Below are 22534 nucleotides of genomic sequence, written 5' to 3' on the forward strand. Positions count from 1 at the left end.
TTCAGTCTGGTTACAAGTTACCCATGTTGAAACCAATAGAAGGACCTTTTTGGTCAAACTGAAAACACTGCAGTGTAATGTGACGGGGTTCTGGGAGGACGCGTTTCAAGTTCAAACATCCCGTCAATTCAGGGCAGTTGAAACACCCTTCAGTGGACCTTGTGATCAGGATGGACTTAAAAAAAAATAATAATAATAATAATTAGGTCCACCCAGACTAAATCTAAATGTCAAGAGTCACAAATAATAAATTGTACCACTTGGAAACATGAGCTGTAAAAAACATGAACACTGTGACAGCTCCTAAACATGTGGTGCTCCCCCTAGTGGCTTGTTGTAGAAAAGCTAAGCTCCACTTGAGCCCAGTTAAAACACTGAAGTACACGTCAACTTTTTATTTTATTTTTATTCTTTCAAAGATGGTATCTGTCTTTTTAGGTAGTTGATATAATGTTGATGTATGTCCAAGTGTGATTTTTCTGAGAAGTTTTTGTTTTTAGTTATTTATTTGATGTGATAAAAACAGGATGTGACATCACGATCATTGATAGGTGCCATTTACGGCCACTCCGTAAAACGGAGACCGTGAAGGTAGCAAAAACAAAACAAAACAAAAAAAAACCCTCTATGAAATGAGTACAGTGTTTAATCCAACATTTCTTTATAATTGCTGGAGGTAGAACAGATTGCAGTGCAGCCAGGACGGAGGAAGTGTCCATTTTGTCCATTTTTGTACAGTTTATGCTTGGAACTCATCTTTTAACAAATGTTGTCAGTTCTTGTATTTTTAGGTTTCCTCTAATGTCATTTCTGTCATTTTATAGTAACGACAGTCTGGTTGTACTATACTATTTATATTTTATATCCCGTACCTTACAATGCAATCTAATATACACACTCAGTGTTGGTCTCCTATCATCAAACTGTTCTTACAGTACAACATTGTAGACCAGCTTCCAACAAGAGCATGTTTGATTACTAAATCTAAATTAGGGGGATTTCCTTGATTGTGTCACCATTTTCAGAAATTTGATTTAACAAGTGATAACAATGAAAACCAAAAACAAACGATGTCATGACATTTACAAGACTGTCTGCTCTACCTGAAGCGAGTCTCTGCACGCTGGTTTACAGATATGTTGACAATGTCAAACCGATCCATAAACTTTACGACTTTAATTTAAAAATACACAAAGACACCTGTATGACCAGTAACAGCTGGGTGGCCTTTGTGGAAACCGATCTGCTTACCTTCACTGTGTCGGCCCCCTGGCTCCCCGCTGAGGAAAACCAGAACATGGAAAGAAACAAAGTTGGTGAAAGAGGGATGAAGCAGCATGTGAGAGACGTGAAACAAACTGAATGGAAGCTTGAAGGGGAACGTATAACGGTGCATCCAGAGGAGGGGCGTGCATACATTCATTAGGTTTAAAGATGGCCTTGCAACATGCTAAGGACAAAAACAAGATGCCTGTCAAAGAATAAAACACGCATTCAGCCAGGATGCAAATCATCTTTGCAATCATCTTAAATATCCAAAGTATTGGTCCCTAAGATGTTGCTCAATAACCCCAGAGCTGAGTTTAGTGTCTGTAATCGTGTGTGTGTGTGAGTGAGTGTGTGTGTGTGCATGTTGATCCTGCAGAGTTGTTGTTGTTATTCTTACCACCCAAGCCAAGAGCAGATAGCCTGTCAAAACAAGCGCTCCGACTTCCGACGGATGGGGAGAGAGCTTTCAGAACGGATGCAGTTGGGTGGCTTTTGTTTTATCCTCCGTGGAAGGCCTCCAAATAAAGTTTTGAGCCTGGAAGGAGAATCGCGGGGATTTCTAGAAACCACACGAGATGGCAACAAAATAAACTCCCCCCTCATGGTGTAGCGCCTTCCTCATTCTACGTATTCTAAGTTTGCAATAAGACGCGGACTTGAGTTTGAACCAGACACCCTGTAAAAACATGGCGTCTTCCCATTCCTGTTTTCAGTGGCTTTTTTCTTTCCGGTGAGGAGCCCAACTGCTGCAAATGGTGACAGAATCAAAGTGTCTCCGCTCAGAGCCAGGTGGGTCCGTGCTCGGATCAAAGTCGCAGGAGGGGCTGATGGGAGGACAGCAGTGTGGCAGCGATTGGAAGCGAGGGGGAGGAGGGTCCTCATCTATCATTCAGGATGGCTGCCATGCATGTATCAGCCTTTGATTAACAGCTGGCGTACCTTGGCACCGTCGCTAGCCCCTCAAGGTGTGGAAAGCTTTTGTTGCGATCTCCCCTGCCAAAAGCAATGAGGTGCCTCCTTTTGAAGTTCTAATCATACGAGCATCTGTTCGGAGTTTATAACAAAGAGTAATGATCCGGTGCGGTTTTAATTGACGGTATTTATTTAAAGTCGGCGGTAAATGAGAAAGACGTGGCCTGCGTGGCTGGAATCCGATAGTCGGCGTTGTTTACTTGCGTGGTCCTCGTCCGCTCTCTTCTTTATTTCTTCCCGCGCTCGACTGAAGTATCGCCGATTTCTTTTTAAGATGGAGCGCCAAGAGATTTTACACAGACACAGAGGGCCAGTGATGTCACAAGGTTGTGAAACGCCTTGATACGCTGCCATGGAATCTGCGAGACGTCTCCTACGGATTTCCACATTTTCTTTAAGGAAATTTGGATTTTCAAACTTGACTCGGTTAAATATTTTATGGTATATGATAGCTAGTCGTATTTTTTAAATTTGGAATTGGAACTACATTTGCTGGATTCCTGGCCCTGTATTGTGTCTGTATTACCCTTTTTCCGATCAACCTACAGAAGAGGCAACTGGAAACCTTCACTAAAATATTAAAAAGAGCTCTGATGCTCTGATGGTGGCTTCAGCGCTACGTTCACACAGATCCAAGTAGCTCAGATGAAAAGTCTCCAGCTGTCTTTTTAGCATTAGTTATCCCAGCCAACAGACCCTGATGGACTATATTCTCGTGTGGAGTCTATGTTGCATGAATGTGTCTGTGTGAGAATATGGTTTTCCTGAATATAAGACAAAAAAAATAAAAAAAATCTCTCCAGCTCCACATATGGCCTCCGCTCATATCTCTTCGTTTCTTGCCAACGCTTGAGGCGTTTTGGAGAGGGGGATGGATGCATTGCTCTCACCACTAATCCCTCTAGGCCTGTTGGTCTCTGCGCTATCGCTGCTGCCTTGACGGATATCGTTGGCCCCAAACCAGATACACTTAAACTGTCCCGATGGTCCCTGCTTATTATCTCTCCGCAGTTGACTGGGATGTGCGGCGCAGAGAAGCCTCAAGCTGTTGCGTAGCCGTTCAGGGAAGCTCGCAAAGCCTGAGATGAGTGGCCTTAATGCTGTTAGTTCCTGCCCTCCGCTTTGACCCATCCATATTTATGATGTCGTAGCGGTGTCTAAATGTCAGGTCAGTATACACGGGCCAGCAATTAATACATTTTTTTACTACGCTAATCAGCGTGTTTCAAATTCAAGAGTTCTCCCATATGAAATTGCAGCAGTTGTAAAAAGACGTTATTTTTGGAAATAGCACAGTTGAGACTGAAAGCGAAGTGATCTCACTCCATTGTTTGATGTAGGTTTTTATGTGGCTTAAGTAGGATTAACGTTTTAAAAACACAGACTCGAAAATAAATGACTTTTTTTTTTTCGCCATAGCTTTTACAACATGTTGGCTTTGTCTCGAGCGCGTCTATTAATCTGTGAGGCTTATGTTTCAGTTTTCTCCACTCGTGTTTGTGATGATCGCATACCTACGCGCGCCGATAAACTGCAACTCCCTCGGCAGCTGTGGGCCGCAGCGCCGCGTCACGCGTCGAATCACGCATTCGGGTCTGCATTTGCCGCCCCCCTCCGCCGTAACGCCTTGAATGATAAAGGGCTTGTCGAGAGTTACAGTAAAGGGCAGCGTGTTCCCCACACGCTGGCTCCTGCGGTCGCCTTTATGTTAATACCCTGACCTAAAATATGCGGAGGCTATTCGGGAGGGTGTTATTAGTGGGTGTGCATGCGTATGCTCCGTTTGGTGGCATCTCCACTGTCGCTAACACCAGCCACTCACTCGAGGCTAACGCAGAAACCGCTGTGGCCCGGCACCACTTTGAGCTGATGGCTAATAAAACAACTTCTAAGCGCGTGGACTGATGCACACTGTTTTTTTTTTTTTTCTTCTCTTTCTTCTTCTGGTTCTGGTGTGAGCGCACCTCGACTGTTAAGCATCACCCCGATGACAGCTGGTGGGAGCCGGGGAGGACCAGTGAGAGTGGCAGCCTGACATGGTGCACTGACAGCTGGGAGTGGGTGTACCGAGAACCAGAGCAGCCTGGAGCTCAGAGAGAACCGTTCTCCCTCTCTCCGTCTTCCCTCTCTTCCCTCGCTCCCTCTGGCTCTGTAATTACACCGCTCCTGCAAGAGCTGCTTGAAGTTCAGCCAATTAGACAATAAAGACCAGAGCTCTCTCTCCTGCTGTTTCCCTCCTTTCGGCGGTCACACCCTTGCATGTCTCCTTTGTTTTCACCTCTCGTGTTTTACGGTCTGTCATGTGTGACTATTACGTCCAATTTGGATTTGGAGTACAGAAAGGGCTCCTCCTAACACACTTCCTCTGTTTCCCATTCTTCGCAATTTACCCTAGACTTGTCTGGCGTTGGGTGGATATCTGTCTTTATCTGCGTCTCTATCTACTGTTCCCTGGGTTTTCTTAACCCGACCTCATTTACAACAAAGCTACAACCTTTCAGTTTGGCCTCCAGAGCGAAGCCAGCAGATGGTCCTGTCGGGTTTTTTTTCTTCTTCTGTCTTTAGAGAAAATAAAGATATGTTTCTCTGACTTTAATGTCCTGTCTAATTGCATGTGGTGGATTGTAAACGGTGGCTAAAGTTAGTTTGGGAACTCTAGCTGGTGTCTGGGGCGGACACAGCGGCTCGGTCTGTGTTGCCCAGTGTCCTCTGGTGGTTTCAGACCACTGGCAGCTGCATGGATTGTAGGAGAAATAATTACAATTGTAGAGCTTTCTCCCTGTTTTTGTCCCTCCTCCCCATCCTGCCCTTGTTGCCTGTCTTGCTGATGGAGGGTTTTTGGGAACCCTAGAATTGAGGGCTGTTTTTAGTGGTCTCGTGTGACGTTCTTCGTTATTCAGTTTAGTCATTTCACTAAAGCTGGAGCTATGTCGGTAGCGTGCTGGCATTCTGGGCAATGGTGAACCGCTGCAGAATTAACAGTAGCAGGACAACAGTGAGCTAGGTGCAATTTAGCCCCACTTATCAACTTGGATTTGATTGTTCTTTGGAAGTGCGGTGTCTATTTTGAGCGTGAGGTACTGGGATCGTTGTTGGGAGTCATTTCTACATAATCGCAGCTTAGCATTAAAGCAACTAGAATCAGGGGAGAGCTGCTAGCTTGAGTGCTAGCATGACAGGCAACAATTTGTGGTTTTATGTGTGTTACATGTCAGCCTTGTGCTTTGCTTTAACTGGGCAACTAAAACTTAGATTATAGGTCTTCAACAGGAGGTCTGCAGAGGCACTGCAGGGGGGTCACAAAATCTTTGGTTGATTAGACTTTTTTTATGTTTTTTTATTATCATTTTCCTCCACAAATTTAAATCCACATCAACATGAATCAAACATATTTTAGTGATAAGGGATAGCTTAATATTGAATGCAAAATGATATAATAATAATATTGATGTATATTAATAAATAGCACTAGACAGAGTTTAATATAGGACACATATTAGGTGGGGGGTTAATCTCTCCATCAGTTTGGGGGCTCTTGGCCTGAGGAACGTTGAAGACCCCTGACTTAGAGTTCAGCAACACAAAGCAAAAGATAAACTGAATTTGTGAAATATTTCTAATTATGTTTCCATGTGCTTTTACCCGACAGCAAATCCTTCGTCACTCCCGCAGCAATGCCACCAAGGCGATCTTCCTCATCACCGACGGCTACTCAAACGGCGGAGACCCTCGGCCAGTGGCGGCGGCCCTGAGGGAGCGCGGCGTTGAGATCTTCACCCTGGGCATCTGGCAGGGCAACATCAGGGAGCTCCACGACATGGCCTCGCACCCCAAGGACCAGCACTGCTACCTGGTGCACAACTTTGCCGAGTTCGAGGCCTTGGCTCGGCGCGCCCTGCACGAAGGTGAGAAGACGACTTAAGCCGGTGTGTGCCGTTTCCCCCTGATTGCGGCAGCAGCTTTCGGCAGAATCTCAGCCTTCAAAAGGAGATGTCGACCCAGAAACATCTGCGATCTCACTTTACGACTTTAAAGCATATATGATCTCACCCCGTTTCCCACTCACCCATTTTATGTACCCAAGGGAAAGTAACATCAGACCCAATGTTTTGGTAAACAGAAGTTGAAGCGTCTCTTTGAAGCTCGAGTTCTCCCATCGTCACCGTTCGACCCCGAAGGAGCTTTTCTTAAATGACCCCGTAAAGATTCAACGCTCACTTAAAAGGGAGCAGATAATATTTTACGTAGAATCTGACAGCATACATTTCACATGTCACTTCTGTTCTGTACTGCCAGCAGCCAGTAAACCTCACTTCCATGCAGATTAGACGGAGCAAAGCGCTTTTTTCCCACACTTGAAGGGGACTTCCCACAATTTGGTGAAAACAGGGAGTCAGTTGTGGATTTAAAACTTTAAATGTCACCATAAAATATCACAGTTGAGTGGAGCACTCAGGGTGTAGCGGGCTGTAAATCATGCGCGTTTCACATGCAGGCTCGACGCGTGCACGTCCGTACACACGGTGTCTGAAATTCCAGACGCGGGTTCGGTAGTAGTTTAGCGAGACGGGGATAAGGCAGCGAGGAGGACAGCCAACGCACACCGCGCTATCAGCTCGGCCTCCGTTCTGTCTCTCACACTCCGTCTTGAAGTCTGCCCAGCGCCTCTGCCAGCGACGGCCTCAAAGTAGGCTACGAACCGCATGCTAATCTCTCGCTTGCCAGACGGCAATTACGCCAGAGACGCCGCGGCCCTCTTAGCCAACCTGCAGTCACAATTAAAAAATATTGAGAGGGACAGGCTCATTTCTAGAAGTGAAATTAAATTTACGCACTAACCTTGGCGACGGCATCAAAAACGCGGCCTCCAGACTCGGCTCCAGCTGCAGACGTCTCCCAGTGAAGCCGCAGCAGCCAACACGCCCAATTTCTTTTCTGATTGTTTGTTGTTGTCAAAGATTGGCTGCACCTTTGTGTCTTGTGAGAACCGCCTGATTTACGCATTGCTTTCTCCATTTCAGAGATGTTTCTTAAGGGTGTCAACTCTTTACTGTCATAAGAATTAGTTGTGTCTTGCTGGACAAAGAGGTATTGGAAGTGTTGCGGGAATATATGGGAATGTATTGAAGTAAAGTTGGTGTGATCTTATTCTAGGAACTTCCACTTCCACATATTTTAGTTGTCTGACTAACTTGAAGGTATGAACTGTCTCACAAGCAGTAAAATCTGATCTTTCTGCAACCCCTCTGTGTCTGTGTCCGACCCTCAGACCTCCCTTCAGGAAGCTACATCCAGGAGGATCTGTCCCGTTGCTCCTCTCTGTGCGAAGCCGGCGCGGATTGCTGCGACCTGATGGCCAGCTGCAAGTGCGGCACGCACACCGGGCAGTACGACTGCATCTGCGAGAAGGGATACTACGGCAAGGGTCTGCAGCACGAGTGCACAGGTAGGGGCCGCTCACCGTCCTCCCTGCTACTTGCTGCGCCAGCGAACCCGCGGACAGACGCGCTTTACGCTCTCAAGCGTCGCCTCGTAAGCGCCCTCCTCGCCGGCGCGTTTCTCGACGGAATTAGTCGACCCTTTCGGGAAGCAGAGACGTTGCATAAATTATCCAGGAAAAGGCCCCGTGAGAGTGTTTCGCATTGCTTGTTAATCTGTGCCAAACGCCAGTGCCACCTGATCCCTCTTACAACTGTCAGCTGTAGCAAAACAGAGATAAATCAACACCAAACTGCTCGTAGCTGGAGTAGCTCAGCAGCTGGGTATTTATGCATCTATCTATTTCTTCTTAGGTGTGTGTCTAAAGATTTGGTTAGATATTATGTAACCACGCGAGATCCTACAAAAACATAATTACAAACTTTTCATATGGAGGCAGCAAATGGCACGACTGTCCATAGAAAATCTCCCACCACTCAAACTCACTGTCTACGCTAAAGTAGGTCCTAGCTCCAGACTCCTATAAATTTACATTTCCATTGTTCCTTAGATCTCCACATTAAGTGCACAGCCTCAGGTTTTGCTGCTGAGCTCGCTATCTGTGAAACGTTAAATAAGCAGCCTGTCCACTTCATGCATTGCAGGCTGTCCGCAGGACAGATCACTATCAACAAATCCACCAAATCCAAGCCCGCAGGGGCTGAGAAATGAGACAGTGACGTGTTTGTGTACGTTAAGGACCTCAGTGGACTACCCTCACCTTTGACTCCCAGACTCCCAGTAGGACACTTCCCATGCCGCTCTCTCCGCAGTTTCCTCCTTTAAATCACATCTTAACGCTTCCATTTCTTTGGTCTCCTGTCGTTTTAAAACGAACTGCCGTTTTTCTGCTTCACCTCCCACTTCTGTTTCATACATAACCATTTGAAGACCAAAAAAAAAAAAAAAAAAAACAGTTTCATCTGGTTCCAGAGTGCTCAGGCCTTTTCTGCTATGTTCCTTTATAATGTTGGGGCTGTGGGACTTTTATTTCATGGTTGCACACACGTCAATTTAGATAAGAGTAAAAGTTGCACTCCTGTGTAATTGTGTGTGTAACAATAAAAGGTTAACCTTAGATATGAACACAGATGTATCCGTGCATGTATTAATACACACAGAAATTTAGTATTCCTTGGGTTTGTGGAATTATAGTTTAATAATATTTATCATGATAATGATAAACTCTTATTTTCCTTTGATTTTCAGTTTCCTCCCACTTCCATTAGATCTCTAAATGTCTAAGAAATATCTAAACAGAAATGAGTAGAAGTTGAGAGGGGATATACCTTTCGATAGCGGCAATGAATATAACTCTTCCATAGCGAAGCTAAAGCCAGTAGAGCTCCCCCTGGTGTCTGGCTGCAGTATAGGTCATAAGCTCCGAACTAAAACACTAAAATACAAATATTATATATATTTTTTTCAAGGATAGTTTCTGACATTTCAGATAGTTAATATTATTTTGATGGTTTGGTTTGACTAATGCAAGCAAGTGGCCAAGCATCGTCCATATTTACATACAGTCTATACTCCGACTCCGCAGACGATCAAGTCACCTGTAATGACCCATTTAATTGTCCGTTCTTTGGTTCTTTGGTACAAACCTCCCAGTTCCACAGCCTGATGTTTTAAATTGATTCAGGCCGCCTCTGCTATTTAAACCTTAGGTTAAGGTTTGATAGATTATTTCCCCTAAACTCACAGGGAACCCTGGCTGTGTGTGATTGTTGGAGAGCAGATCTGCTAACAGATGCACTGGCTCGTGAGTGTTTGCAGAATGCAACTGTTGTGTTAATCCTCAGTCTTGAAGATAATTTGCCCTTCTTCCAAGGGATCCTGGTGGGAGGGATTAATTACTAAAACCAACATCAAGAGTGCACTGCCTAGAGGAAACAACCACAGAAATCTGGATAACAATCGCCTCTAATAAATGGGGAACAATAGGCAATAATCCTGGCTGTGTTTGGCCTCTGGGTCTTCCTCTGTGTACCCACATGGTTTCCTTCCAGAGTTAGATAACATTCAACCAGAAGATTGACGTTTCAAACATCTGGGGCCGACAAGTGAGACAAGAACGAGAGGATTTCCAAAGTGAGAGTAAAAGCAAAGGGCATCGGGGTCATGGTGCCAAAGCGCACGCCTCCTTAATTCTCATCAGATGTTGTCGAGACTAGAGCCCCGCTCTGCTTATTAATCCGTTTTAATGGTTTAATTAATAGCAGACAGCAGACTTAAGGGTTTGGCCCAGCCTGCACGAGGAAGGAAGGACCCAGCGAGGCGCTGCAACCGCAACTGACGACCGCTTCCTCCGTCTGTCTCTTGCTCGCTCATATAACAGGGTCTCATGGGAGAGGAGCGGGTTAGCTCGTCGCGGACTCACTGATTGTCTGCGCTGCGAGGCGTCAGTTTTCATACTAGAGAGCTGACATGTGCCCGCAGCACGCCGGCCCAGCTAGAAATATGTGTCACTGCAGTCGCTGCTGTGGAGAGGCTGGCAAGCCCAACCTCTATTAGCTGTGAGTTTTGGTTTTGTTAACACCCTCATATATGTTTTTGAACACTACGTTTATAGGAGGTTTTATTCTCTTGTAACTTTTTTTTTCTTTAAGTAACAGTGGCTCCGAAACAAATTCAGTTGGAGGAGTGCGTAACTAAGAAACTTCCTAGTAAACCTGACAAGCTGCTGTTGAGGGGGGGAAAAAAAACAGCATCTCTTTAATATTCTGCGGCTTTAACCTTTGTGGGATTGGCTGAACTGTAGGTGTTGTTGAATTCAGGGTACGCCGCGTGCTCCTGCCAAGCCAAGAAGTCTCTTGAGTGGCAGACAGACACAACTATACCCTCCTTCCAGAGCGAGACGTGGCCTCAGGTGACTCTGTTGTCTAGACGAGAGTTTGCGCAGGTTTTTATGCTTTTTGGACTTTGTTTTCTCACGTTTAACAGCCCTTGACACATCTGAAAAGGAGAGAGCTGAACTTCAAGACTGTCAGTGGATTATTATTATCGTTGGCTGGAAGGCTCGGTTGGAAACGCTAACCGAATCCTTGCAGCGCACAGCAGTGTTGTTTATGAACGTGTCGACAGCCAAGAGAAACAGCCTCTTCCACAAAACATGACTGGAATCCCGGCAGATAGAAACGGGACGATGAACCCAGTTCCTGCATAGTTTGGTTTATTCCAGCGGGCCCAAGAGGCCATTGTTGTCTCCCTTCAAATACCAATCCACAGCCCCCGATTGTCTGTATCACGGAGGATCACTGAAAGGAATGGGGAAGTGGATAAAAGGGTTGGGGTTAGTTGAGTGAGTGAGAGGCTGAGAGAAGAGGTGGTGCAGAGGGGTTACATGGCTTCTTCCTGTCACACATTCTGGCTTATCAGTCTCTCCTGTAGGCCTGCAGAGAGAATGACAGGAGCTCTGGACTGTGTCAACGTGGTGTCAGCACACGCTTTGTTCTGCTCAGGACTGGAATGAATGGAGGAGAGGGAGAATGACAGAGAGCAGAAGATGTGAAGGAAGTGATGCGAAGAACAGAAAGAGAGACGCAAAAATAAGCTCTTTTTATCAACACAGAATGAAGACAAAACAAGAATAAGCACAATAAACCACCAGGCAGCAGATAGACAAAACTATCTCATAGTTTCTCTTGATTAAATTGCTTCATCTTAGCCGTTTTACTTGCACTAGATTAGCAACTTAGTTTAGTATTATGCCACCTGGATTATTGTGAATTTAATTGAGTGAATTCCTGTATATATGCTGGAACTCTATTTTTCCCAGTCCCTAAGTTGTTGTGCATTGACAATCAATACGTTTACATGCATGTAAAAAAAACCTAATTACTGCCTTAATCGGACTTTAACTAGACAACTTGTGCACGTAAGCACTAAAATCGAGTTCTCGTTATCCAATTAGGACACCCAGATAATGCGATTGGAAATTGATTTTCTCCGGCATGTATACGCTTGATCAGACCTTTAACTGGACAACACGTGTTCACATGCTCCACAACCGCTGCGCTGGCATATGACCCTGGAACAAAAGCATCCAAGAAAACCGGTCGCAGAAGAAGAAGGTGGTGCTGAGATATAGCGCCATCTTATCTGCACCAGAAGTAGTGCACATATTAAAGTGGAACTTGAGTTAAAGGCCCAATTCCAATTCTCATCTTAACCCTCAATCTTAACCCTCAAGCTCAACCCTAATCTTAACTGGCCCTCAAAACCAAGTGTTGAGGTTTATTTTGTCACTTAGAAATGGGACACCCATTAAATACAGATATGTCTTCAGACTGTGGAGGGCAGAATGATGCGAAAGCTGCGTCCAGTCTTTCAACTCCAAAAAAGAAGAAGAAGAATGGGACCCTGAAATGAAACAAGGATAACATTAACGTTACGCTGCAAAAAAATTATACTGTAATAACCATCAGTTAGTTATAGGATGTACTCATACAAATAATCTGTATAAATACCACAACCACGGACATATTCAGCTGTTCAACAGTTACCGCACACCACGGCTTATTGATAAGTAAACGATAGCATCGACAGCTTGTCCGCACCGGGCGGCTATTGACAAAAGATTGTAAAATAAAAAAAATGTTATGCAACAATGACGTAAGTAATCCTAAACTAAGATAATACAATGGTTTTCATAATTTTTACATCTCTATTAACAAAGAAAATACTTACATTTGTAGCTCATTTGCTTTGCTGCTTTCAGTGCCATCTTTGTTCGGTCAAAAACTCAATGCATTCTGGGTAGCCCTTACTTCCAAGGGTCTCGGAAAATCTCAATATTAAGGGCAATACAACCCTTAAACTTAGCCCTCAACTTAATTTTTCTGAGAAGTGCGTCAGCACTTGTGCTAGCGGGAATGCGCATTTTTGAGATTGAGGGTTTTTTTGAGATTGAGGGGAAGATTGAAGCAAGTTAAGCAATGAATTGGAATTCACCCCAAATTTGTGTCCGTTACACTATTTTGAGGGTCAAAAATGAAGGGCTAGTCTTTTAATTACTCCATTTCCTTTCCTTATCATAACATCAACCACATGACATCGATTAAAGGTCTCTTACATTTTTCCCGGAGATGATTCAGTTCCACTGTGATATTCCGGATATGTAGTTTGTTGTCGACTGATGGATGTTTGTGATTCGGAAACATAACTAGATCGCTCACAGTTTTTAACGCGCTTATCAGAATATGTGCCGCGGGTGCAGAGTGCAGCAAAACATTTCCCCGCTGCCGATTGCACAATGTTTACGACACCGAGTTCACAAAAGCCCCTTGATCCCAAGAGGAGACGCGTGGCAGCGGCGGGCCTCGGCTCGACCGCCCAACGCAACGCATCCATCTCTACGTGGATGGACGGGACTGTCGTGTTGTCTGAGGCGAGGAGGCATTCGGAGGACTCCGCTCTGTAAATATTTGCGGTCTGGATGTGAATGACCGAGAGATTCCGGGAGGGGAAAGCCTCAAGGCGGACATAAATCGAACGGAGGAATTAAAATGACAGGAGAGGTCGATTTTGTTAAACGCTGAGGAGGGCTTTAGAGATTTTGAAATGGAAGATTTCCTTTCACTTTTTTCTAACCTTTGCAGAAGCCCTTTGCTACGTCGGATTAGTCACAAAACAAACAAAAAAAAAACAACAAAGGATAAATGAGAAATGTAACCAAACTCTGCAGCTCTTGTCACTTTACGCTAACACATCAGCGTACACTGCACAGGGAACTGCACTTACGCACAGCTATGTGTTTTTGGTGTGCTTGCGCCGATTCAGATATGCTAAATTCAAGCACCTGACAAATACCAGGCAATAGTGCAGTGTCTGTTTACATCAGCCAAGGCAGCACACACTACCTTGTCATAATACGTTACACCAGAGAGCCTCTAAATCTCTGAAATGTTTAAATGCACACTCAGAGTACAAGACCGCTTACGCCTGAAAATCTCAGTGTGAATAAACAGCGGCGATCTGATGATCTCTCCTCCTAGCTCTGTATCAGTGTTTCCTTCTCTCTTTGCAGACATGTGTTCAAAAGTAAAGTCCTCTCAGAGGAGCGACTTTGGTCAACACCTCCAACATGTTACGTAAACCTTCTTACAAAGACTCTCTATTTCCTCTCGCTGTGTAAACCCTTATCCCCACAGCATCAATAACCTCGGCAGACTGGTGGCTTCTGTTCAGTTTGTCTGCGTTTCTCCTAATCCATGTTTCTCAATGTTTGTTGTAGGAAAAATAAAAGTTGCTCAACAGGAGTTCTGGCTCAGTTTTGGTCTCGCAGGGGACGAACGCCTGGTATTTCCTGAGGACGGGCTCAGCGGAGGGTTCATGTCCGAACAAACCTACCCCGACTCCCACGCCCCTCGTTAATTGCGTAAACTGATTGGGTAGAAGTGTTGGATTGTGTTTTTCTCTTCGGTGTGCAGAGAGTGAATAGGGTGAAAAGGCTTCGGGCAATTTCTTTAATTCAGAGTGATGCATCTTTTGTGGTGGGTGGATGGAGAACTTTTAATGACTGGGCAAAGATCCAGAAATGACTGATTCTTGCATTTAATAGCTAAATTTTTGTCAAGTTTCAGCAAGTCATGTTTCATTTATCCTGAGACATACACCGCCTGGCCAAAGAAAAGTTGCCACCTGGAGTTAAGTAAGCAAATAGGTATAACTTTCCTATGCGTTAATTACTGCATTATTTCAGATGGCAGCAAGTTATTTAACCCCAACTGATGCAAGGAGTAGCTTCTCATTTCCTAAACAACCATGTGGAAAGACACATCCGCTGGTAGTGGAAGGGATGTTTGAGAAAACTACTAAAACTGGGTTAAGAACTGCCCAGCACGTTATCGAAAACTGGAAGGATAGTGGGGAACCATCATCTTCGGAAGTCTTAATGAAAGTAAGAGCTTTTCCACATGTACAATGTGAAGGGAAGTCGAGGGATCAGGACTGAACAGCTGTGTAGCCTTAAGAAAACCACTTATCAGTGAGACTTACTGGGGGAAAAAAAGGCTCTGACTTGCTGAAAATTGGAGCAATGAAAGAAGGTCATGTGGTCTGATGAGTCCAGATTTACCCTGTTCTAGAGTAATGGGGCATCAGGGTAAGAAGAGAGGCAGATGCCCCCATCATGCCTAGTGCCTACTGCACCAGCCTGTGGGGGCAGTGTTATGATCTGTGGTTGCTCTAGTTCCTCAGGTTTAGGTTCAGCAACGTTATGTCCAATGAATGAGGTCAGATGACTACCTGAACACACTGAATGACCAGAATTCATCATCATTTTCACATGTGGCTTTGCCACCACAGAGTCCAGACCTTAACTCCATTGAGAATCTCTGGGATGTGCTGGAGAAGGCTTTGCGCAGTGATCAGACTCTCCCATCATCAAGGAAAGAAGCTTCTTATTGAAACAATGCCACAGTGAATCTGTGCTGTAATCAAAGCTAATTTATTTTGGCCAGGCGATGTATCGCACAATGTACAATGTACTCTTTGGCAATCCTCTGACTGCTGCTCTAGACGTATCGCGAGGTTGACATTTGGTGGCTTTTCGTGCATGTAGATACAGCAATCAGACATAACATTATGACCACCTTTTCTTGTGCCTCATGAGTTGATGCCTCAAATGTTTCTGTGTGTGTGCCTGTCTCAGGCTGCAGCCTGTTAAAGGAGTGTCATCGCTATCGGGTGGGTGGTCTGATCTGGTCTAGTCGGGAAATACATGTCTAAGTAACATCCACAAGAGTGCCTTGTCCAAACGTTTCCCAGCAGAACATTGTATTGTCACAAGATGATCAGTGTTATGTTGTGGCTGATCTGTGTTTTTTCTTGTAGTTTTGGCTTATATCCTAGTGAAATCAATATACTCCCACACTGCCACGCGTCTCCTCTTGGGATCAAGAGGCTTTTGTGAACCCAGTGTTGTGAACATTGTGCAATCAAATGTTTTTCTGCACTCTCAGATTTCCAGTCAACAGTTCATATTCTGATAAGTGTGTTAAAATCTGTCATCTTGATAGATTTCACAATTCACAAAAATCTGCCACAGATGCACTTTGCAGTAGTTAATACTCATCAGGCTTTATCCTATAAAAACTCCTCACTCCTGTCCAATGTCAGAAAGTTAACACTCTCTTTGTGAACATGTTATGGCCATTTCAAAGACAGGCTTCACAGAGCTGCTAGTACAGCTTCGCACTATGGTCATGCCAACAACGCAGGAGCAACAAGTTACATTCTCAGTGGTAAGAGTTGGTTTAGCTGGCTTTAACTTTTTAAAAGACTCTGACGAGTCAGCCAGTCACTAGTTTCATCACTGCCATTGACAAGACTGAGTGCCTGAGCATCGGGGACCTGATGCAGCTTTTGCGGCTTATAATCTGAACGTCCCCTTAAGCCTCTCGTTTTTCTTTTGCTCTTTGTTATAAGTGATCCATCACTGTTTGAATGCACATTTACTCCACTGGTGAGGGCTTCTCTCTTGAGGATACAGCCAAGCCACTGACTTGCTTCCAACCCATTTCTGTTATTCTGGGCCAGTTCTGCTGAACCAGATCTCCAAACAAGTGAAATACCAAAAAATACAAAATAAAACACTTGTAAAGAGCAGCTCGCTGAAAATGCCCTGAAAAGAGTCTTTCTTTCTCACTGCTAGTTGTTGACTACTGCTGCTGCGTTTGAAGGTGAGGGATGCTGTAAAGCAGACATGACTTGTGTCATTAACTGAGGCCAAAAAAAAAAAGAGACTAAGAAGCTGTAAACTGGGCCTAACAGGACCATCCTGTAAAGGAGAGCGTGAAAAACAAGGAGCCGTGAAACAGCCAGTGGCGTGAGGCACAACCTTGCTGTGTCATTAACGCTCTCTGCATCCCTCCATCTTTCTGCCATTGGCTCTGTCGGTTTCTGCTCCTGCCATCCGCTGCCTGCTCCGCCCTCACAGCTTCCACCTCTTCTCTCCATCTGTTTCCAAGCCTCTGTCCAGCTACCGGTCCGTGCCACCGAGTACAGCAGATGGAAACTGGTCATTTACTGAGAGCTTTTAAAAAAGGTCTCGTTGAATTACTGGAGACACAAACATACAGAAGCTTTCACTGGCTAATGAATATTGATGTATTTCTGACTGTTTATGGAAGCTGTAGTTAAGTGATTCCACTAATCAGTCGATCATTTAAAGGCATCATTACTGCTGTGAAGCTGACAGATATTTTCTGTTGTAATGTAATAATCTTTTAGTTCAAAAAGGATACGTACCGTGTTTCCTCTAATAGAGGCCAGTATTAAATTAATATGTGTCTCTTATAATGAGGGAATGGTTTACACCAACAAATAAAGGCTGGGCGCACCAGTCAGCAGGTTATAGATGTAGTAACACACAGGTGCCACAGATGGCAGTAGCTGCATTGGAAGTGCCACATGAACCCAAACAAAACAACAGAGAACATCAGCATTGTGCCGCAAAGAAGAACACTTAACGTGAACTTCAAAGAGAAGGTTTTGAAATAGGCAGCGCAAAATACAGCAGAGGAAGATGCAAAATGCTTTAATATTGTCCTGCGAAGAGTAAGTTGTTCTCACACCTGGTGCATGGTGTACCTGGGGAATTAGAAATGAAGACCTCCCTCTAACAAAAGCCTGTCTCCAATAATGGCCGAGTATTCGGGGAGGCTGAGTAAATAAAGGCCCCAGCCACTATTAGAGGAAATACGGTAAATCATAGGCCGTCGTCTTTTCTGCCTTAACTCTGCATTCTCTTCAAATATTTAAAGTTCTTTGTTTCTCCCTCACACCTAATTTAAACTGAAAAATGCACCCATGGGAGTTTAAGGTGAAATGAACGTCTCTTTTAGGATCTTAAGTGCTTTACACTGGTGGATTTTTCAAGACATTTTCCCATCTTCAAACCCATCATGTTTGTCCCTGTTCTCTGACCCTTGTCTGTCTCAGCATTTTATTTTTTATTTTTTTACCGACCCTCCTCAGTGCTCTTTGAGCCCCCTGCTACTTCCTTACACTTTCTAAAGCCCTCACATGTGTGATCTGTTGACTGAAATCTCTGTTGACTGAGGTGATGAAGAGGGACTAAGCATGGAGGAAGTCCTCTGTTGCCACATAATCTTTATCTTCCTTAGACTATGAGCCACCAAACGGTCCCTTTCCGGGTGTCCTCATTTCCAGAAATGGTCGACAAGACAAGTTCAGTAATGTCCTTTCCGTTTCATGTGTGAAACCATTGAGGAATTTAGAGAAGTAGTGACGTAACAGCTGAAAAGGATATGAAAACAGGCCATCCTTTTTAAACATGCGAGTGTTAGCATTGCAAGTGTCACACCATGTTGTCCCAAGTGTGCTGAGATCATCCTGTAGCCTTCTATCACAACATTTCTCAGTGTACCGACATCTGTAATCAGGCACACCAGACCGGAGACCAACCTGTGTTTGTACAGTTGTTTAGCGGTTCGCTTCGCTCTCCCAGTGATTCCCAGTGACCCCGGAGTCTGTAATAAGCGAGCAGCACAGTCGCCCTGTCCTTAGAAATCTGTAAGAGATATCTAGCAATTGTGGTGAAGTTATTCTCCTTTAGGAATAGGATTGAATAATAAGCAGGCAAAGAGTGATGGAGCAGCCACTGAACTTCCTCAGTTTTCTCCCCAAAGACTGCCTTGCATCACGTTGTAGAAGCTTCACATTCCTGGGATCTGGGGGTCTGTGGAGGTTTCTTTTCCCCCCAGATGGAAGCTGTGTAGGTGGACAGCTGTGCGGCAGCCACATCCCCCCCCCACACACACACACACATACACAACCCCCTTTTTCACTCTGCAGTCCAGCTGGAGAGCAGGCCAGACTTCAGTGAGACTCTGGCGTTAGGATTTAGAGCCTCTTCACATTCCTCGAGGATGGGATTCCCAAACTTTTCCTGTTTCAGGTGACCCATTTGTCGAGGTTGGAAAATTCCAGTGACCCTTATCATTTGAAACACAGACGCACACTGCAGATCTTGGTTTACGTCTTCATTTATACGAGGGCAAAATGAACCTCCAAGCAGAGCGTGAACTAACCCAGGTGACAGCCATCACCTGTGAAGTCTGGGGTTGTCCGCCAGCGTCGAATTCCTGCAAATTGTACTTTTATCGGGGCTGGAAGGATCCAGAGTCTTTCTTAGGGACACCACGGCAGGAAATTATGTTTCAGTGACTTATTTTGAAATTTTCTTTTGCTTGTATTGTCGCTTGGCATTTTGGCGTACTAATGCGTCACTCACATGTGGTAGGTCGTGCGAGAGGACCTCACAGATTCAGTTTTTCACTCAGTCATGCCTCCTGGAGCTTGGGAAATTGCCATATGGAGAAATGTGAATGAAACTGTGGTCAGCAGATGTTGGTGTTCTTTTTCATAGCGGCTTGTTAGTGAAGAAACCTATAAGTTCACTGATAATGGAGTCTGTAGCTGAAAGTAGAGGTGCTTGGCTGTCTTAACTAATTAGAGAGTACATCTTGGTATGTGTGCGCTATACGTTTGTTATGTCCCAGCATTTTAAGCTCCCTTGGTGGTCCAGACTCCCTGAGAGTAAATGTATAGGCAGACTGTGTTTACCTGAAATGAAATATTCAAACCGAATTCCTTGTGTTGTCAGGGTCTTGTGGAAATGTCTGTCTGTTCATATATCCCAGACGGTACATTTCAATTCAGTCCATTTCCATTGTCTATTTATGCACCTCCAGAGTGCCTGGGAAGCCTCGGTTAAGAGTGGAAAGTTTCCTCGCATGTGAACCTTGTTTTTGCAGTGCAAACCCTGGAATTTAAGGTCCAACTTAACAACATTTCTTGTGTGAGAGTGCGTTTGACCACAAATGACCCGGCCTTTGTCCAGATTTGCCAGCCCATTTGCAACATTGCAGGACTCCCTCTGTCTGAATTGTTTGACTTTGAAGATGACAGGCAGACAGAAGTAGGTCACGACATCCCGTATATTATAGTGCCGAAGGACAATTTGTTACTTTTATTGTCTCTTTTGCGCACACTGAAGTTTACATAATTGTTTGAGTGACACTTAATCTTTGTTAAAATGTTTTCCAGTGTGTCACCATGAAGTTGTAGACAACTAATTTGCCTGTCTCCATTGTAAATGTTTAAAAAAGGATATGTAAGCATGTAAGGTTCATTTGAAAAAAGCACACGTATGAAAATATAAAGATGTTTTTGCTGCAATCCTTTTAGTTTTTTTAAAGCTATAATTTGGGGCAAGTTCATACAATGCTGAACGAGTTAGCACTAGCTAATTTACTGTGTATTCACTGTGTAGTGTACCAAGAATAAAAATTGGCAACCAGGGGTTACATTCCTGCAGTAGTGATCAGGTAGTTATGTGTTTTATGTCAGCTAACAATTACTAGTTTGCCAGAGCCAGTCTACAGCAATTAGGATTGTGGCAGAGAAACCGGAGTTACATAAGTAACCAAGATTCTATGAATGCAGTGAGGAATAATGAAATAGAAGCTAGGAAGTATCCAACAAAGGTTTGTGATGCTTCAGGTGAAAGGTTACCATCAATTTGTTTTTTTGTCATTCGAGAGCGCTTAAAGGCGACTACCAGAGGGGGGCGACATAAGTTCTGCACTGTATCTTTAACAAGAGAAACCTAAATGTTGCAGGTCTTGAACCTACGCTGCTACACAATATGTTTGTTTTCAAAAGAAAGCTGTGATTTAAATCAATTTCTGTATAGTCAAAGAACAAGTTAACATGAGCTGCCACTTTTCTAAGCGAAAAAAAAATCTATAATTATCTTGGTTGTAAACCCGTATGGATTAATTCTCCCAGTTATAAAACCTAAATGATTTATGTTTGAAATAACATGTGGGAAGTAGTGAGTGTATGAGTACTGTATGGATTACCATGTGTGTTTTCAAGCATGTGTTTTTGGATTCTCTTGGACTAAGGAGAATATGTCCCTCTTAGCAAAAACCACTCTCTCGCATTCTCTGCCTTGTGGCTGAGGAGGCAGATGTTCTCGCTCTCCCTCTGGATCTCCTTTCATCGTTTCCGTCCCGGTCTGTTTTTAGGTCTGGCTAATCGAACCCAGTCTTCCTCCTGAGACACAAGAGATTCTCGTGTGATAGTAACTTTGGCTCCCGGACCGGATGCTTCTGCCAGTTTAAAGGACTTACTTCATATTAGGAGAAAGGACTTTAGCAGATGAACTGGCCTCTGTTGGGTTTTGACACTTTTTATTTAACCATACGATAATGTACTCATATTTTTTACCTAGTGTTAAATGTTAATGACAGCTGAGACTCTGCAAGTCTCTGTAGCTGTAATAGAGCAGCAGCTCTTTTTTTAGTATTAATTCACTTCATTGAATGCTTTCAGCAACACAGTGGATCTGATTGTCTTCATACTCTGTTTGCTGACAAGGAAGGAACAGACAATCACCAGCTTTGTTCTTTAAAGGAAGCTGAGCAGACAGGTCATCTCAGTGGTTCAAAGAGTCATTCCCTCTCTGCCTTGTGACGTCTGGCTTCATGGAAAACCATACATCACTTTCCATAAGTCTCTTTATCTCTGCATTACTCACAAAGATAATTTTTTGGCCTTCTGACAACTATTTTTATTAAAGTAATATTTCTCTCTGATGTAGCACAAGAAACGATTCAAATATGAATTTTAAAGTACAGGTTCAGAAAGTTGGGAATAAACCCAGCGGCTAATTTTCCGTGCATGAATCATTTAACTCCAATATAAGTCATTAGAATTATTCAAATATTGCTCTAGCTTTAGATAAATAGCTCATGATTAAAAGACTGTCTCCTCCCCTTCCTAAGACCATTACTGGGTACAGTAGTTCTCTTTGACCAGCTGCTGTCCGTCCATATGGCTGCAGCACGCTTCAGACACAACAGGATCTTTCTGTTTTATGGTCATCTGGCTGCTGACGGTCCACTTCCTCTCTAAATGAAGGTTACAGTACAGTGGAGTTAACTTCATAGCCATAGGCAATGCGCAGACAGACTCAGAAAGAGATTATTGGCCGTGCGCGGGATCCAGACACAATTAGTTTCAGCATGGGGTCTCGGTTTTGGCTGACGTCTAGGAGCAGTGGTACGTTTAAAGGAAATTCACACAGTTTTTCTCCATGCTCACTTTCCAACCGTTTGATTTTCCTTTTAGATTCATGGCTGCTTGTTCTTTCGCCATTTATCACTTCCTGTCCATCCAAGTCCATGTCTGCAGAAGCCAGGCCTGGACATACTACACACTCTCTAACGTGTGATCATGCATCTGTCTGTGTACGGTTCTACCTGCCAGCGCATGCACTCTGCCAGGTATTGAAATTATAGATTTTTTAGATACGGTATTTCCACTGTTTTTCTCTGGGTGAATTATTATCCGCATTAAAAATAACTAGGCTTCCTGTAAACCTTAAATGAAGCTGTAAAATAGATTCCCGAGGACTTGCGCCGAGGGGCCGCACCGAGCCGTCGTTCAGTCTTATGTAAGGTCCCTCTCCTGAGTTTAAAAAGGCGCATCAGCTGCTTTTGTTATCAAATGGAGGCAGCAGACGGGCCTGACGCAGACGCTCGCTGTCTGTACCAGAGCAGGTATACCACATGGTTTTTCTGTGCGCGTTTAATGTGGGTTACTGGGTGCGTTCGGGTGCCAGCAGCCGGTGCCTGCTTTACTGTCGGTTAACATCTCCTGGCTGACCCGCGGTGGCTGAGACGGAGACGGGGGAGAGGCCAAGCTGGCATCGGCTCAGCAGTGGAAATTCACACCTGGCCTCAGGCTTAGCGGCGGCTTAAACGAGTTGTGAAGA

General features: G+C 44.3%; 1 protein-coding gene across 2 annotated transcripts in view; it reads left to right on the plus strand.

Moving 5' to 3' along the window:
- svep1 (sushi, von Willebrand factor type A, EGF and pentraxin domain containing 1) overlaps positions 1-22534 on the plus strand; it is an 84715-nt gene that overhangs the window by 17943 nt on the left and 44238 nt on the right. For both annotated transcript variants that reach the window (XM_047592312.1, XM_047592304.1), the window contains exons 2-3: positions 5891-6146; positions 7511-7687. In XM_047592312.1, the coding sequence (XP_047448268.1) occupies positions 5891-6146; positions 7511-7687 (433 nt within the window). The remainder of the gene's footprint in view (positions 1-5890; positions 6147-7510; positions 7688-22534) is intronic.

The sequence above is a fragment of the Mugil cephalus genome, chromosome 1 (assembly GCF_022458985.1).
Source record: "Mugil cephalus isolate CIBA_MC_2020 chromosome 1, CIBA_Mcephalus_1.1, whole genome shotgun sequence".
Classification (NCBI taxonomy): Eukaryota; Metazoa; Chordata; class Actinopteri; order Mugiliformes; family Mugilidae; genus Mugil; species Mugil cephalus.